The 17,861-nt window shown below is 45.5% G+C and overlaps 1 protein-coding gene across 4 annotated transcripts in view; it reads right to left on the reverse strand.

Annotated features, from left to right (window-relative positions):
- STIM1 (stromal interaction molecule 1) overlaps positions 1 to 17,861 on the reverse strand; it is a 206,424-nt gene that overhangs the window by 8,652 nt on the left and 179,911 nt on the right. For all 4 annotated transcript variants that reach the window (XM_088843135.1, XM_055423526.2, XM_055423527.2 and 1 more), the window contains exons 6-10: positions 11,061 to 11,238; positions 6,328 to 6,505; positions 1,961 to 2,128; positions 1,353 to 1,453; positions 825 to 1,060 (exon numbers count right to left, since the gene is read on the reverse strand). In XM_088843135.1, the coding sequence (XP_088699261.1) occupies positions 825 to 1,060; positions 1,353 to 1,453; positions 1,961 to 2,128; positions 6,328 to 6,505; positions 11,061 to 11,238 (861 nt within the window). The remainder of the gene's footprint in view (positions 1 to 824; positions 1,061 to 1,352; positions 1,454 to 1,960; positions 2,129 to 6,327; positions 6,506 to 11,060; positions 11,239 to 17,861) is intronic.

Below are 17,861 nucleotides of genomic sequence, written 5' to 3' on the forward strand. Positions count from 1 at the left end.
GCTTTCCACCATCCCCCCCTGCACACATGGGATATGGGCCCAGGACAAGAGCTTTTCCATAAAAGTCTATTCTGTTTATCTAAAAGAGACTCTGATCCAGAGAAAAATTTAGCGGGTCAGTAGGGGGTGTGTCCCTTCCTTCACTGAAGAATTCCCACAGAGTGCTGTCTCCCTCGACTCTGCTCTACTCAGCTCTCGCCACTTGCAGGGAGAACAGGGAGAGGGAAGACCCGAGACAGAGGTGGGGGGGCGAGGATGGCTGAGTTCAGGTGGAAAGCCGGACATGCCTGTGCAGGAGATCCCTCCTGGACAAGAATGTCTTTCTGGCTTGGAGGATTGGGGGCTTTATCACGGTAAGGGACTATTGCTTCCTGGGACCTCACGTGAAAAGACAGAAAGAGACATCACTTATCTACTTAGCAATTAAAAATAAGGAATATAAAATTAAAACAAATAAAAGCAACAGTCAAAATGAATGCCATTTTTATGTTATGAATCACTAAAGGAGGTTATTTTTATAAAGGTAGATAGGAACGGAAGGGGGGGAAGGAGAATAAAAGGATTAAAAAACCACAAAGAGTAAGGGAGACACACTTAACACAATAGACCCATAGGGCAGATGGAGCATACAGCAAGGGAAAACCACTAACAGGACAACTATAAAGGAATACCTTGATGCAGGTTGTGCTTTATGAACCAAGGTAATGAGTTAAACCATCTTGGCTTCTGCCCCATATCTAGCTTAAGCACAGCAGAGACCGGCAGACTTCTCAATCTGCACATCAAAGCCTCCTTCCCTCACCCCTACCCAAGAGGTCACCTACACTGCATGGACAAGGGTGACACAATCTCCTCATCCATGTCATCCACGTCGTCAGTCATGATGAAGTGGGCGGGGTTGGGGCGCGTACTACCCATCCAGCTGGGGTCTATGTTGAGGGCAGCCACCAGGGAATGGATGCCAGGGTTATTGACAATCTGGAAGCCACAGAGGATCTCAATCTGTTGCCAGCGGTGCAGGCGCTCCCTCAGCGCTGCTGTCACCTCACTCAGAGCTTGCCTGAAGAGAGAAGAAAGAAAATGGAAGGCATGGGCTGGGCCTAAGCCCCAGGAGAAAGGAGGCATCTTCTCAGAGGAACAAGTTGCAGGGTGGGGGGCAGTATGTGTATGTAAGAAGCATATTTAAATCATAGACTTAAGAGCAGTGTGGGAGGTAATTAAGGGCTGAGGCAGGAGACCAGAGCTGTACCTCTTCCAGTGAAGAAACAGAATCGGGACTGGAGGCCCTGGACACCCTCCAACTCTGAGGATGGGATAGACATCGCCAGAGCTGGGCAGCAGGTGTGACTTACTTAGCTGTTAAGATTTTGTGATCCACGTCATCCAGGGAAGAGCTGTGGGCCACGTGGAAGGTGCCAAAGAGTGTGTTTCTCTTCTTTTTTATCTTCTCAGCCTGCAAAGATGAGGCCCTCAGCTTAAAAACAGTAGGGAGTAGAGGTTGGAAAAATGAAAAACGTTATTGTGTGGCTGGCTCCCCCTCCTCCTAGCACAGTTTAGGCAGCATGAGAAAAAGGAAGAGAATATGGGAAAGAAAAATGGAAGCCAACAGGAGAGGGAAGAGTAGGGTAAGAAAGAAAACAGAAATGAGAGGAGCCGAGGGATCCTGACTCCAGGGGGAGTCAGTCCCTGTGTCAGTCTGGGGCCAGCAGAGGCTTCCCTCTACCGGCCTCCACTTCATCTTTCCCAGAAGGCAGGTGGGAGTAGCCCTGTACCCTCGTTCCCTTCTCCAGAATCTTGAGGACATTGTTAGAAACTGTGCATCAGGAAAAGAAACAAAACCCAACACCAGGATGTCTCTTTGTCCAACAGAGGGATCCAGAGAGGCAGAGAGGAGGAAACAGGGCATGTGAAGGGGGTGGGGCAAGGAGGAGAGAAGAGTGCAGCAGGAGGGCAGGCTCACCCCCTCCTTGGCCACCAGCAGCTGCTTCTCGGCGTTTTGCTTCTTGATGTTGTAGTACTGCACCTCCACCTCATGCGTCAGCTGCAGCCACTTCTGCAGGGCCTCCGGGGCATACCACGAGCTATGCGATTCCAGCTCCTTCTCTGCTTTCCGCAAGGCCTCCCGTACCTGTGAGCCCAGAGGATATGAGTCCTTACTATTACCAAGGCCCTCTCCAGTGCCTCCATATGATACATCAGCCTTCTTTTCTTCCATCTCATCTAAGCTTCACCACTCTCACAAAAGGGAGAAAGGGCAAGGATTATTTTCTGTATTTTATATATAAGAAACCAAGCTTGGAGAAGGAAAGTAACCTACTCAAGGTCAACATATTTAGTAGTGTCAAACAGAAGTCAAATGGAGACTTTTTTTTCTTTTATTTATTTATTGCTGCCAGACTAGAGGATTCTTTTCTCACATATTAGTCACTTCTCCTGGTCACACAGTCAATCTCAGCAATTTTCCCTGTTCTCATGAGGTACAGGTCAGTCAGTGAATCCTCTTCTTTCTGAGAGCTGGGTCTATTCTTGGACCCAAGCCCTCACAATGTGGCAAGAAAAGCACTTAGGTGGGAGTCTAGAAATCTGACCTGGTCCCTGGTCTGTCACTCAACTGACTGTGTGACCATGTGCTTCCTAAAGCATACCTCGCTTGGTGTAAGGCCTTGTTCAGGCAAATCCAAACTGTAAGCAAAGTGATGATCTCAGGGGAGAGTGAGCTCCCCATCCTGAGAGGTACGGAAAGAGCTCATGTCAGAAAGACCTTCAAAACGATTGCTACTCAAGGGGGCAACTGGCCTGAACACTCTCCAAAGGCTCCCGTAGCCCAGAGACTTTGTGATTCCCTCACTGATCAGGGTGGGTAGGCTGTAATGGGCACACTCTACAAGGCAAGAAAACAACAAGCAAGCTTACATCTAACATGGGTATTGCCAACAGAGGCCAAGATCAGAAAGGACCAATGTATAAGCAGACATCTCCTCACTGACTTCTCAGCAAGGAGCATAAAATGAAGCAGATGGCCACAAAGCACTAAAATATGAAAGGTCTGGAAAGTACTGTACATACAGAACCCATTATATATGCTGAATTCCTTCTATCTCACCCAGGCTACCAGAATAAACAATTCCCAGTTCCCCCATCTGAACACTGACTTTTCACTGTTCAGAATCCCAGAGAAAGGGGATTGGCAGTCTAATGTCCAACTTTAACCCATGGGGAAGTATCCCACAGCAGGTCTGAGGTCCTCCCCTGAGCCTAATATAGATCAGGAGGGCCTTAGCTAAGGACAAAACACCTTCATTGCTCTGAGAGCCCATGACAGGACCAAGCTTCACTGGGTTTTTGTTCCTTGAAAAGGAAACTACAAAATAGCCCACTCCTGGCCTTACAGATTTAAAATGAGGAACAGCTACCTTAGCGACTAATACACTGAGTCTGGAATGTAGGATCAAGTTCTACATTGAAAGCAGCTGAAGGAGTGGGATCAGCTAAAGGGAGAATGGAGAGAGAAGAGAGAGCAAGTAGAAGGAAGTATGACAGTTGAGGAGGCACATGAAAGAGCTGGTCAAACACGCTCAAAAATTGTGTAATGAGAGAAACAATTACAAAACAGGGAACAGGGGGTTCACAGGTAAAAAGATAGAGACAGACACATCCATTTTCTTTATTGAGCATTTACTGCACTCTGGGGCTGTGCAAGAGAATAGGTAGCTAGGCCAAAGAGTGGAATAAAATCTCCCATAATGTCACAGTGCTTAGGAGACAAGGCACTGCAAGGAAGAAGGGATCTGCCTCAAGCACACAGCCAGTCCTCTCCTCAAGAGAGCTGCAAAACTTTAAAGTTATGAGGAGTAGGAGGCCAAAGAGCTAACTTAAAAATGTCCAAGGGGCAGAAATGAATTTCAAAGTCATTCAGGACTGGGGAGAAATAAATTCACCAGATCTCAATACAAAGTCAGGAAGCGGAATGCCTGAGAAACAGGGACAAATGAGGCTTGGACCAACTGTTACTTAAACTACAACCCAGTTCGGACACATTTCAGTCTCTCGTGGGCTTGAGATGACCAGATCCTCACCCAGCATACCTAACTAAACCCTATATCTGACAGAAGATGAAAATCAACTGTGGCCTCTATTATTCTTTATGCACACTATCCAGCATTTACTAAATTACTAGACATGAGAAGAGGCAGGCAAATAGAAGTAATAATCAAGAGGAAAAACAAGCAGTCCCACAAATGATCCAGATGTTAGGAGTTACCTGTCAAGACAACTATGACTAAAATGTTAAAGAAAAATATGGGAAACTTCTGGACAGGGAACAGAATCAACAAAACAGTAAAACGGGCATTCTAGAAAAATACATTATCTGAGAGTAGGATTCTACTGTAGGAGCTAAATACCGCAATGTTCTTGGCAAAATACAGGATTAGGGAACTCAAAGACAGATTAATATAATATAACCAAACCAAAGCACGGAGGGAGGAAAAAAAGAACAGAACTAAGCATAAGAGACAGATGTAATAGAGTTAAAAGGTCTAACATAAATACTGGATACCCAGAAGGAGAGGCTAGAATTGAGCAGAAGCAACATGTAAACACTACACTGAATGTGTATTCTGCAGTTGTTGGGTAAAATGCTCTATATGCAGCAATGAGGTCAAATTGATCAATCATGTTTAAATTTTTATATCCTTACTGATACTTTTGGATGCTTATTATTGGGAGAGGGATGCTAAAAATCTCTAACTTTGATTATGAAATTTGCCTATTATCCTTTTAGTCTTTAAGCCTGGTAGGCTACAGCCCACGGGGTCGCAAAGAGTCGGACACGACTGAGCGACTGAACAGAACAGAACAGAACAGAACTTTTCCTTTATACACATACACACACACACACACATATATATATATACACACATATATTTTAAACTATATTATTAGGTGTATCCAAATTAAAGGTTGTTATATATTACTCTTTAATTCACACATTTATCTTAGATGAAATGTCCATTTTTGTCTCTAGTAATGCTTTTTTCTCTAAGTCTATTTTGTCTGACATTAACATAGCTACCCCTACTTTATTTTCCATAGTGTTTATTATATATTAATATCTTTTCTCATCTTTTTACTTTTAACCATTTTGTATCCTTATTTCTAAAGCATGTCTGTTGTAAACAGCATATAGTTGGGTTTTGTTTTTTATCCAGTCTGACATTCTTTGCCTTTTAGTTGTTTTCTGTAGTCTGCTTACATCATCCAAGTTTCAACATATTTGAAAGGACTGGAACCTGTGGTCAAAGCACATGTTCTTTGAACACAGCAAAGTTAAACTGGAAATCAATGAGAAAGATAAACAGAAAAGTCCCCAAGTGTTTGACAATTAGGCAACACACTTTTAAATAACCATGGGTCAAAAAGAAATCACAATGGAAGTTAGGAAATGTTTTTAACTGAATCCCAATTTCTTTAATTAGAAGATTCCCATATAAAGTCATCAATAAATTTATTAAAAGGTATTCAATAGTATTGGGCAATAGGAAAATTAAAATTAAAATCACAGTAAGATACCATTACATCCATATCATAATGTATAAAATGAAAATGCCTAAAAATACTGAGGCTGCAGCTCAACGAGAACTCTCACACTGTCGCTAGTGGCAGTACAGACTGGTGCAATCATTTTGGAAAATCGCCAGTTTCTTAAAACTAAATATATGAATGCCCTGCCACACATCCAGAAGAAATAAGTGATGCCCACAAAGAAGTTTAATAAAAAAAAACAAACTTGCAAACCCAAATCTCTATCAATAGGAGAATGGATAAATTATTTATAGTATATCCATACAATGGATTAATACTCAGCAATAGAAATAAACTAATTATCACTACATGCAATAACACGGTTGCCTCTCACAGATATAATGTTCAATGAAAGAAACCAAACACAAAAGAATACATACTGTATAATGCTATTTACATGATGTTAAAAATCAGGTGAAACTAATCTGGTTTAGAGGTTACGACTGTAGTTACCTTTTGGGTGGAGTATTGACAGGGAGAAAGGGGAAGCAGAAGTGAGCCCTCTGAGTGCTAACAAGATTCGGTACCTTAATGTGGATGGTGGTTACACAGGTACATGCATATGTAAAGCATGCTGTATACTTATGATCTGTATATGTAAATACCTCAACTAAAAAGGGACAGAATAACTTATCACCTGTTATTCACTGTGCTTTCACAACCGCAGTGATCATTTTTGCAACCTTTCCATTACTCTTGGCCAGATCTTTGGCTCCTGCCCTTTGACCCCAGCCCCTCTCCTACCTGCTCCAGCTCCTCCTCGGCGTATTTCTGGCGGCTCCGCTCATTCTCCGTTCCCTCCCGCAGCTCCTTCAGCCTCTGGGCTTCCTGCTTGGCAAGGTTGATCTCGTCGCGCAGCTTCTTCTCCAGGTGCACCTTCTCCACCTCCACTGTACGGTGCTCCTCCTGGGCTTTGTGCAGCCTGGAGACAACGCGGGGAGCTGGAGCAGGCCAGGCAGGGTGGCGCCAGCCAACCTGCCATGAGGCATGGCATCCAAGAGGAAGACGACGCCTCCAGCACTCAGAATATATTCTCCCTCCTCTGACACCTGGCTGGCCCTGGTGAGGCAGCTCAGGACCAACAGAAACTGTGTCATTACCCTACTTATGTGGACCATCATTCTGCTGCCGGTAACAAAGGCTGTGAAGCCAAGGTTCCAGGGTATCTGAATCCTTCCTTCTAAGGTATCAGGGAGACAGTGTAGGACAAGAGAGCCTGGTGTGCTGCAGTCCATGGGGTCGCAAAGAGTCAGGCATGACTTACTGATTGAACAACAACAAGATGTCTCACATACTCAGATCATAACAACTGCTAGTTTACAAGGTCTTCCACATTTGTCCTCCCTGCAGATAATGATATATTGTACAATTATCAGCCTGGGACAGGTATGGACACAAAGGCTTAGGAAAGGGAACAAATGGCAGACAGAATTGAGACCAGAATTCTAATCTTTATGTGTTCAAATTTCACAGTTACTACCCTTATACCAAGGTATCTGGAAGGTGCAATCAACGTAGAATACCCTGCAACCTAGACCAAAGACCCAGGGAAAGCCTGATGGTGAAATATGCTGGGGGTGATGGTCATGGGGAGATTTAAGGAAGATGAGAAGGGAACTACTGAGCTGTACCTCTTGGACTCCTGACTACCTAAATCCCAAAAGCACAGAAACATGAAATTCATGCCAAAGGGGCTGGGCAGGATTTGGGGGAGCTCCTCATGCCCCAAACTTAAGTTCCCTTCCTAAGCACATTCCTTCTCAAGGGCATCACTTACAATGAAAATATGCCCTTGGACCCACCCACACATTCCCTCTGTTTACTGACAAAATCCTTCATCCATCCAGCTAAGCTTCCTTCCTTCTTCCCCTTCTTTGCACTACATATCTAAGTTCATTCATTCATTCACTCACCCATTCCTTCACCTAATACTTTAAGGTGTCTGCTAAATGCCAAGCCCTGTGTGACTCCAAGACATATGGAGGTGAGTGAGAAGACTGTCCCTGCCACTGAGGTGCTCATGGCCGAGTCCAATACAGACAAGTAAACAGATAGGTGCACACAGTGTGATAAGTCCTATAACAGAGAAATGAAGTGTTGGGTAGGCCCAAAGGATGGGGTGATCAACTCTGCCTGAAAGGAGTAGGGGAAGGTGAGGCCTGGGTTAGACCCAGGAGGAAGAATAAGCATTAGCTGGGCCCTCTGGAAAAGGGAAAGGACTTAGCTACTGTCAGGTCTTCCTACCTTAGTAGGAACCACTATGTTATAGGATAAGAGGGGAAAGGAAGAGAAAGAAAACAAGTGATATATGGCTTAGACTTGAGGTACAAAAGAGAGAGGACAGGCTGCAGAACAAGTAGGGACCACAGAAAAGAGCACTGACCACTGAGTTAATTAAGCAGGTAAATGGAAGAGGCAGAAACAGAACTGAACCTCTAAAAAAAATCCCAAGTCCAGATTTGTCAATCACTGAAGCCTCAAAAGATGTGGTGACAAGTAAGGAGGGAAGAGGGAAAATGCCTAAGCTGCAAGTTTTCTGCTGACAAATTGTCTTCTGCGCACTTTGTCCCTAGAATGAAAAGGAATTGAACCTCGTCAAGGGAATGGCAACTCACTCCAGTACTCTTGCCTGGAGAATCCCATGGACGGAGGAGCCTGGTAGGCTGCAGCCCATGGGGTCACTAGGAACTGGACACGACTGAGCGACTTCACTTTCACTTTTAATTTTCATGCATTGGAGAAGGAAATGGCAACCCACTCCAGTATTCTTGCCTGGAGAATCCCAGGGACGGGGGAGCCTGGTGGGCTACGGTCTATAGGGTTGCAAAGAGTCGGACACGACGAAGCGACTTAGCAGCAGCAGCAGCAAGGCACTCAGCAGGTGGCGCTATGTGCACAGCTAAAACAAGTCAGGGGCGCCATTTCCAGCACAATCTTGCCCTGAATATCCTCCTTTATTGTACTCTCCCATGACTCAACTGCTTGCAATTAGGGATTCAATTCTTCACTGAAATACTATCCTCTCTGAAAACAGCCTCTTCTGAAAAGTCTATGATATGCCTGTCTTCATACAAAAGGCAGTTCCTTTAAAGTAGAATCAAAACTGACCCACTTGGGATGTAATAGAGATGAAGATCAATAAATACTACTGGGTGAAGAAATGAGCTAATAAATGTACAATCAAGCCTGGGCCCACCTGGTCTCCTTCACAGAAGACTGAGCATCTTGAAGGCGGCAATCAGTTACCATCACAAGTAAGAAAAGCAGGCAGTCTGACCACAGCTTGGCTCTACACAGCTGTGTGACTGTGGACAAGTCTGTTTCCTGGACCAGGCCTGTTTCTTCCTTTTTAAGTGGGACTCAAAATTCCTGCCTGCCTCAAAGAATTATCTTGAAACCCAGTGAAATCCTAACTGGAATGCACATGGAGCATTACATTTATTCACCTAAAGCATCAGGAACTCTGGAAAAAGTTCTTTGGTGACGGGCAGTGTAAGCCTGCCAAAGTAAGGAGGCACAAAGAGGCACATGGGCCCCTGTGTTAGAGGAGGAAATGTGTGTGCACAGGTGCAAGCCTGTCTTGGGTTGGGAGGGGAGTGCATTCGTTTCTCAAAATGCCACAGTGGCCAGTTAGCTCTGGAGGCCTTGGGGAGCAGGGAGGACTGGGAGTTTAGTTTTATCCCCAAACTTGGAATGCCTCCTGCCTAGATTCTTTGCCTTTGGAATGAAAACAGTACATGTTTTTCAGACAAATGAAGAATGGGGACTGCCCACATAGCAGCATTTAGCCCCCAGTTGGAAAAGGGCCCAGGAACAAGGGGCTCAGCAAAGTAGCCAGGAATCAGCTCAAAGATAAAACTCCTCTTGCCTCCTAAAAGCCCATGGAAATGAATCTGCTAGGGCTGCCTTTACTGAAGCAGCGCCCTGTGGTTAAAGAAATTCCTAACTTACTACTTACTGACACTCACCCTCTCCGAGGCTTCATTTCTTCAACTCTAAAACTGGGATAACAATACCTACCTAAGAGGGTTGTGGTGATTACAAACAATAATGCTTAAATGTACTTAACAATATCCAGTTCTTAAGAAACCATTTCCCCATCCTTCCAAAGCAAATAGTATCTATCATTTAAAAATAACAGAAAAGACACAGACTTTACTTCCTTTTACGTGGATTCTTGCAAAGACTCCCCAACAGGAGTCCCTAGGCTGTCAGAATCATTTTCTGACAAAAACTCCTGAAGTAGGCCTCTCCTTTTCTTAAAACCAAAACAAAGCAAAAAAGTCAAATACCCACATTGATTCTCTATTGCCTTTTGCATCCTACTAACTTTTCCATGTGAGTCTGAAGGTACCAGGGATCTGGCCTCACTCTATACACTCAACCACAACTACCAGGTTAATCTTTCCTACCCATCTTTCAAGGACACCTCCTCAGACTCCACATCCACTCATCTCCTGCCTCTGTGCCATTCCAGTCCTTGGAGCTCTCTTCCCATAGACTGGCACTGAGTCACTGCTCCTTCTTAAGTGTGTGCTCTGTGGCCCAGGAGCAGTAACTTCCTTCCAATTCCCCACACAGACCTGGTTCCCAGATGTCAGGAAGTACTTAGGTCGGTTGGCTGACTGTCACCTTCCCTTCACAGCTAGATCTTCTACAATAGTTTCTAAGCCATGCTTTATTCAAACAGAACCTCAGACTATCAGAGCTAAAATGTCCTGGTATGCTCCTAGTTCAACTCCTTTACATTACTAATGAGGAAATATGTCCCAGAAAGGAAAGGGATTTACCCAGTCATAAAACAGTGGGTGCTTCCCAGGTGGTGCTAGTGGTAAAGAATCCGCCTGCCAACACAGGAGATGCAAGAGACATGGGTTCAATCCCTGGGTTGGGAAGATCCCCTGGAGTAGCAAATGGCACCCCATTCCAGAATTCTTGCCTGGAAGTTTCCATGGGCAGAGGAGTCTGGCAGGTTACAGTCCATGGGCTGCAAAGAGTCAGACTGAGCACAGCACACATACAAGTGAGTACTCATGAGATTTAGACGCCATATAAGACAGCATGAAAGGTATCAGGAAGACAGGTTTGTGAGGTTTCTTTGGGAAACAGGGAAGGACAGTTAATTATGTCTACTTCAATGGAAAAGGAAGCAGTCAAGAGGTGGGATGGAGGATGGAATGAGCCCACACAAGCCATCCAACCAGGGAAGCTCAAGACTTTCCAGCAGCTCCATACTTCTCCCTCTGAAGCTCCGGGGATGAAAGGATAGAAATAAGCTTCTGCTCTGGGGAGGAATACTTGCCTGTGTGACTGGAATGGCAGGAACCTAGGCTCCAACGCAGGTTTGGGAGGATGACACAGCCTGGGCCACCATGTCAGCAGGGTCTCAGGAGCCTGACGGCCCACATCTCAGGTGGAAACTGGAGGCTCCCAAGAGGGGGCAGCACCAGGGTCAGGGGGCAGGGACAGGGCCTTACCTTTCCTGAAGGTCATGCAGACTCTGCTCGGCTCGGTGTAAGCCCTCCAGGTCCTTCATCATCTTCTTCATGTGCTCCTTGGAGTAACGGTTCTGGATATAGGCAAACCAGCAGCCACCCACACCAATAACGATAGACACCACCAGCATGAAGTCCTTGAGGTGGTTATGGCGGGTCACTGCCGGAGAGGAAGGGCACAGTGAGTCAGGGTGCCCGCTGCCTGCTCAGCCTCGCACACTCCATGTGTCCCCTCCTCCACAAAGCCTTCCCACTCAGGAGGAATTGGTTTCTCTTCTTAGACACACACTCGCCACACTCTGCTTATTTCTCTGCTAACTCAAGGCCTAGTTTGGAAAGGATGAGAAGCTTTAGAGCAATACAAGAAGCTCACTGGATCACACTTCCCTAATGTGCAGTGAAGAAAACTAGTGCCTTCTCAGTACATCCCAGCCATTCTGGGCTGAGGTGGCCCCATGTGCCCAGATGCAGTGGCTTCTACCCTACAGGGTAAGAAACACTAGGATACTACAGTAGGCAGAAGTGGGGTGGCTGGTAAGGGTACAAGCAAAGTCACTAGAGCCTGAGGACTGGCTGTGGGGCTGAGGTTACTGCAGGAGCTGGGTCTCCCAGACCATGAGGCTATTCTAGGTGCAAGATACAAAGACTAGATCATATAGAGGTCTGCTAGTCTCATCTACAGAGTGCATTTCTATCTAGGCTGTGGTTCAACCAGAGACCAGGTAGAATGGGAAGAGCCTCACGATGTCCAGGAACAGAGGGACAGGTCTACCTCCAGAGAACACCTGGCAGCTATTGGTGAACCAGCTGGAGTTCAAAGCAATGCTTTGCTCTGGAGAGAGCAAAACTGAAAAGCTAAACAAGGAATAACATCAGAAGATAAGAACAAATGCCATGTCCCAAGAACTGAGCTGACCAGAAGAGGGGCAGTCCTGGAGCCTGAGACTGGTCCCCAGTGTGCCAGACCTAGGCTCTGGGCCACAGCACAGAAGACTGAGAGAGAAACCAGGAGGGAGAGAAGCTGCCATTGTATGCGCTGCCTGCACTGGACTCCACTAGAAACAGAGCAGCAATGGCCAAGAAAAGCCCCAGACAGGGGGAAAGAGGTAACGACCTCCTGTGCTCAGTGGGTCACCTGGTGTTGGGGAAGGGGCGGGGGGGACTGACAGGATCTCACTGCCCAGTAAGGGGCTGAGGGGGACCCAAAAGGACCCAGTGGAGCCACGAAGTTGGGGCAGGGTCTAGACAGACAGCAGGAAAAGATACACATAGCTGAAATTCCACCTCATGAGGCTGACGCCCACTTTGACAAAAAGGGTTATATTCATAGCTCCTCATTGAAAGGCTGAGCAATAGGACATGGGGATGGTGTGAAATCAAGGACAGATTAGCACATGCTATTTCCATCCACGGGAGGGGAGTTACTAGGTCCAGGGTGTAGCCATGTCCTTCACATGTCTATGCCAGACTATACAGAGCAACTGGTGGCTTCCTTGGTGGCTCAGATGGCAAAGAATCTCCCTGCAATGCAGGAGACCAGGTCCAATCCCTGGGTCAAGAAGATCCCCTGCAGAAGGGAATGACAACCCACTCCAGGATTCTTGCCTGGAGAATCCCATGGACAGAGGAGACTGGTGAGCTACAGTCCAAGAGGTCTCAAAGAGTTGGACATGACTGAGTGACTAACACCTTCTCAGAGCAACTGAGGGCCCTCCAGCAACCACCCTCCAGCTTCCTGGCAGGTCTGCACTTGCAGCCACGCTCACGTCCCCACTCCCCTGTCCTTAGATCACAAGAAGCAATATCTCTGCAGTATAGTGAGTTGCCTTCCTTTTTAGAACACACCTACCTCCTATCCAGCCTCCACCACAGGCTAGGGTACTCTTTGTCTCCCCTGTTTATTAAGGACTTTTCATCTTTGATTCCCAGGGTTTCTCACCTCCAACATCCCCAACATTCCTATCCAAAGTCAAAGGTACTATGTTCCAACAATTCTTCATGCGACTAGCTCCCTCCACCTATTGCCTCCAACACTTCAAAGTCCTTGAGGTGGGCATACAGATCAGGCACCAATCAATTCTACTCAGTTCCTTATTCTACCTTGTCCAGATCAATTTGAAACAAGATCCTATTTTTTTCCAGCTTCATATTCTCATCCAGTTCATGAATAAAAATATTCAATACCCAGGGACAAGGACAGGATCTATCCATCACCTCCTCTTCTAAGGTAATACTGTTCCACCTATCAGTACCCTCTGGATCTCTTCAGCGAGTTTTGATTCCACTTAAAGACATAAGCATTCATCCCCTATATCCTTCTGCCTTGTCAGATGCATAGCTGAAACTCACATGTTGCCTGTCAACAGCCTGTGGGCTACCAAGCTTGGTGAGAAGAAAATGAGTCTAATCTGGTTGATTTGCTCTGTGGCCCCTACTGATCATCACTTCTCTGTAGGCCAGCAGCAAGCACAGCACTGACCAGCACATAGAAGCCACTCAATAAATATTTGTGGGGTTGAATCTTCACTGAAAAGCCTTAAGTGTGATATTTCCCTCTCTTTAATCCACATAAGAAGGAATTTTTTTAAAAAAAGGGAAATAGAGAAATCATAAAATGTATCAGGTATTTACATTAACATTTCAAATTCTCACATCTATACAGTAGAGTATTCCCATGTTGTAGACAAGAAAAGTGAGGTTCCATAGAGGCACTGACTTGTCAGAGTCCATGAAAAGTGACAGAGCTAGAATTCAAATCCAGATTTGTTTGACTGCATGGTCTTTCTGCTACACCCCACTTTCTCATACTCATGTAACAGGTATTGTTTCTGCTTTATTACATGCAAACATGTCTTACCAGGAGACACCTATATCCCCTGATCTAGCCCGAGTGCAACTATAGGAATTCCATGGCCTAAGTTTCCCCCCTCAACCTGCTGGGAGCTGACTGTGTCACTGCCATCAGACAGTGAAGATCCAAAGGCTGAATGGCCAGGCCTTTAAGGTTAAAAATAAGGTCTCGTGTAGAGAAATTCTTATTTCAACAAAGGAAGCATCTTGCATGAAGTATTACGAAGTTTGAGTTCTATCCTTGCCTCTCCCCCAGTTTGCTATGAAATTCACTTCCCCCATCTCGGTCTCAGCTTCCTCAGCTGTAAAATGCATTATCACAGAACTGCTAAAAGATTAAACCCCTAGTTGTAAATGAAAGTACTCTGAGGTGTTCAGAGACATAGATGTGAGAACTGTCAGTTCCCTTCAGTGGGGTCCACAGTCCTAGTTCATTTCAGACCAGTCACTCAGTCGCGTCTGACTCTTTGTGACCCCATGGACTGCAGCACGCCAGGCCTCCCTGTCCATCACCAACTCCCAGAGTTTACTCACACTCATGTCTATTGAGTCGGTGATGTCATCCAACCATCTCATCCTCTGTCATCCCCTTCTCCTCCTGCCTTCGATCTTTCCCAACATCAGGGTCTTTTCAGATGAGTCAGTTCTTCACATCAGGTGGCCAAAGTATTGGAGCTTCAGCATCAGCTCTTCCAATGAATATTCAGGACTGATTTCCTTTAGGATGGACTGGTTGGCTCTCCTTGCAGTCCAAGGGACTCTCAAGAGTCTTCTCCAACACCATAGTTCAAAAGCATCAATTCTTCGGCTCTCAGCTTTCTTTATAGTCCAACTCTCATATCCATATATGACTAGAAAAACCATAGCTTTGACAAGATGGACATTTGTTGGCAAAGTAACGTCTCTGTTTTTTAATATGCTGTCTAGGTTGGTCATAACTTTTCTTTCAAGGAGCAAGCGTTTTTTAACTTCATGGCTGCAGTCACCATCTGCAGTGACTCTGAAGCCCCCAAAAATGAAGTCTCTCACTGCTTCCACTGTTTCCCCATCTATTTGCCATGAAGTGATGGGACCAGATGCCATGATCTTCGTTTTCTGAATGTTGAGCTTCAAGTCAACTTTTTCACTCTCCTCTTTCACTTTCATCAAGAGGCTCTTTAGCTCTTCTTCGCTTTCTGCCATAAGGGTGGTGTCATCTGCATATCTGAGGTTATTGATATTTCTCCCGGCAATCTTGATTCTAGCTTGTGCTTCTTCCAGCCCAGCGTTTCCCATGATGTACTCTGCATATAAGTTAAATAAGCAGGGTGACAATATACAGCCTTAATGTACTCCTTTCCCGATTTGGAACTAGTCTGTTGTTCCATGTCCAGTTCTAACTGTTGCTTCCTGACCTGCATACAGATTTCTCAAGAGGCAGGTCAGGTGGTCTGGTATTCCAATCTCTTTAAGAATCTTCCAGAGTTTGTTGTAGTCCACATAGTCAAAGGCTTTGGCATAGTCAATAAAGCAAAAGTAGGTATTTTTCTGGAACTCTCTTGCTTTTTTGATGATCCAATGAATGTTGGCAATTTGATCTCTGGTTCCTATGCCTTTTCTAAATTCAGCTTGAACATCTGGAAGTTCACAGTTCACATACTGTTGAAGCCTGGCTTGGAGAATTTTGAGTTCTAAGGGAATCCCTAATGGTTAACTCTATGTGTCACCTTGACTGGGCTCAGGGGTGTCTGGGTAGATGGTAAAGAATTATTCCTGGTGTGTCTGTGGAGTTGTCTTCATATGAGATTAATATCTGAATCAGTAGACTGAGTTAAGAAGGTCATCTTCATTAATGAGACTGGGCATCAACCAATTGTCCACAGGGCACTAAGGGTCTGAACAGAACCAAAAGGCAGAAGAAGGGCAAATATGCTCTCCAGCTTGAGTTTACACATCGATTTTCCTCTGTCCACCTACATCAGCACTCCCGGCTCTTGGTCTTCAGACTCACAGGGATTCACACCATCAGCTCCCCTGGTCCTCAGCCTGCAGACTCAGACTGAATTATAACCCCACCTTTCCTGGGTTCCAGCTCATATACGGAAGACTGTGGGACTTCTTGGCCTCCAAGATAGTGTGAATCAATATTCATAATAAATCTCCTCATATATGAATATATATAATCTTATTGGTTCTGTTTCTCTGGAGAACCCTGACTAATAAAAAATCCATAAACTACTGTGTCAGGAAAAAAGAAGGAGAAATAGGGAAACTAAGAATCTAGTATGTGCCTTATTCATGATGTTCTTCTTCCTATCATAATCCGAGTTCCATTCTTCAATTCCTACCACCTTCCCAGCCCACCACAGTTTACAGAGACCTGCCCATTCCTTCCTCTCTGGACTAAGATTCCCTGACCAATCCACTCACTGGACAGCCAAAAACATGTATTTTCTCATGGATTGCCCTGTGTGCTTTTCGGCTTTAATGTCAGTCACTGTGGGTTCCTCAGGACCAGGGCACAAGACTTATTTATCTCTGTAGCCTCACACTTAGCATACAGCCTGACCAGAGCAGGCACTTAGCAAAGGTGGAAAGGAGGTAAAAAGGAAGAAGACAGGGAGGTTCTAGCAGGAAAGGGGAGTTACGATATAAAGTGCATACAGAAGGCAAATATCAGCTCCTGGGAACAAGAAGAGTCTAGCAAAGTGGGAGTTTGATGTATGATGACGAGAACCCAGAGCCGATGCTCTGTGACAACCTGGAGGGATAGGATGGGGAAGGAGGAGGGAGGGGGGTTCAGGAGGAGGGGACACATGTATGCCTATGGCTGATTCATGTTGATGCATGGCAAAAAACATCACAATATTGTAAAGTAATTATTCCCAATTAAAATAATTAAAGAAAAGTCTGGCGAGCTGTCCTCAGAGCCTCTACCGGAACTCAGCTCTCAGAACCCACCTGTCACCAGTGAACACAGCCACGGAGAAACTACGGAGGTTGCATGAGAGCAGACATGGCCGGCGAGATGAACAGAACTAACCCAGGGAAGCTGGTTAGGGCCTGTGGAGCCAGAGGGTGGCAAAATTCCCAGCCTGAGTGCTACAAATAGATTTCAGCAAAATGAGGTCAACTGTTAACACAATCAGGCTTGAGGCAAAGAAGAAGGGTGTAAACAAATGAGATGCTGACATGTGAACAGAGTGCAGAGTGATAGTGAGAATTTTCAGGGTGCCAGTTTTCAGGGTGAGAATGTGAGGCTCCAGTAATTATCACGTTCTGGAATCCCCTCTCCTCATGTATTCTGTCTGCTTCTCTACTGCCCACAGCCCCCTGTGCCTGACAGATACAGATACTCACCCCTGACTGCCACAGTATGTGCTAGGAATTTCTTTTGTCATTTACACAGCCTTCTATGCTGAGGTGAATGTTTAACCTGTAAGAACTATTTCTGGGCCCTCTTTTCTTCTGAATGTAGCCCCTCCAAAAATGCCTTAGCTGCCCCATCTGTGCACAGACACTACACAGGGAGCAATTCTCCCCACAGTGAAGCTGAGCCAGACTCTTCCCCTACCTCCCCCAAGCCTGTAGCTCTGGAGAGGCCCAGCCTCCTTCTGTGTAACTTCCACCTCCTCCTTGCTGGGCCTTACGCTGAGTGGCAATGACAGATGAACAAAGCTGTGTCTACCCTCAAGGAGTTTCCAGTTCAAAGAGTAACAGACAGGAAAACAGATTGTTATACAGAAAGCAGATACAATTACTTTTCTGTGCTCCTGAAACTAACACAATATCGTACTAGTATAATCGATTATACTTTCAATAAAAGAGAGGGAAATCTGAAATAACAAACAGAAAAGCAGGTACAAAGGGCTGTGGATCCCCAGAGGAAAGTGGAAAGTAAAAGGGAAGGGTTGAGCATGCCCAGGAAGAGGCTGGAAAGGCATCCTAGAGAAG

Source organism: Moschus berezovskii, chromosome 14 (genome assembly GCF_049115385.1).
Source record: "Moschus berezovskii isolate FMDL1 chromosome 14, NW_MosBer_1.0, whole genome shotgun sequence".
NCBI classification, from domain to species: Eukaryota; Metazoa; Chordata; class Mammalia; order Artiodactyla; family Moschidae; genus Moschus; species Moschus berezovskii.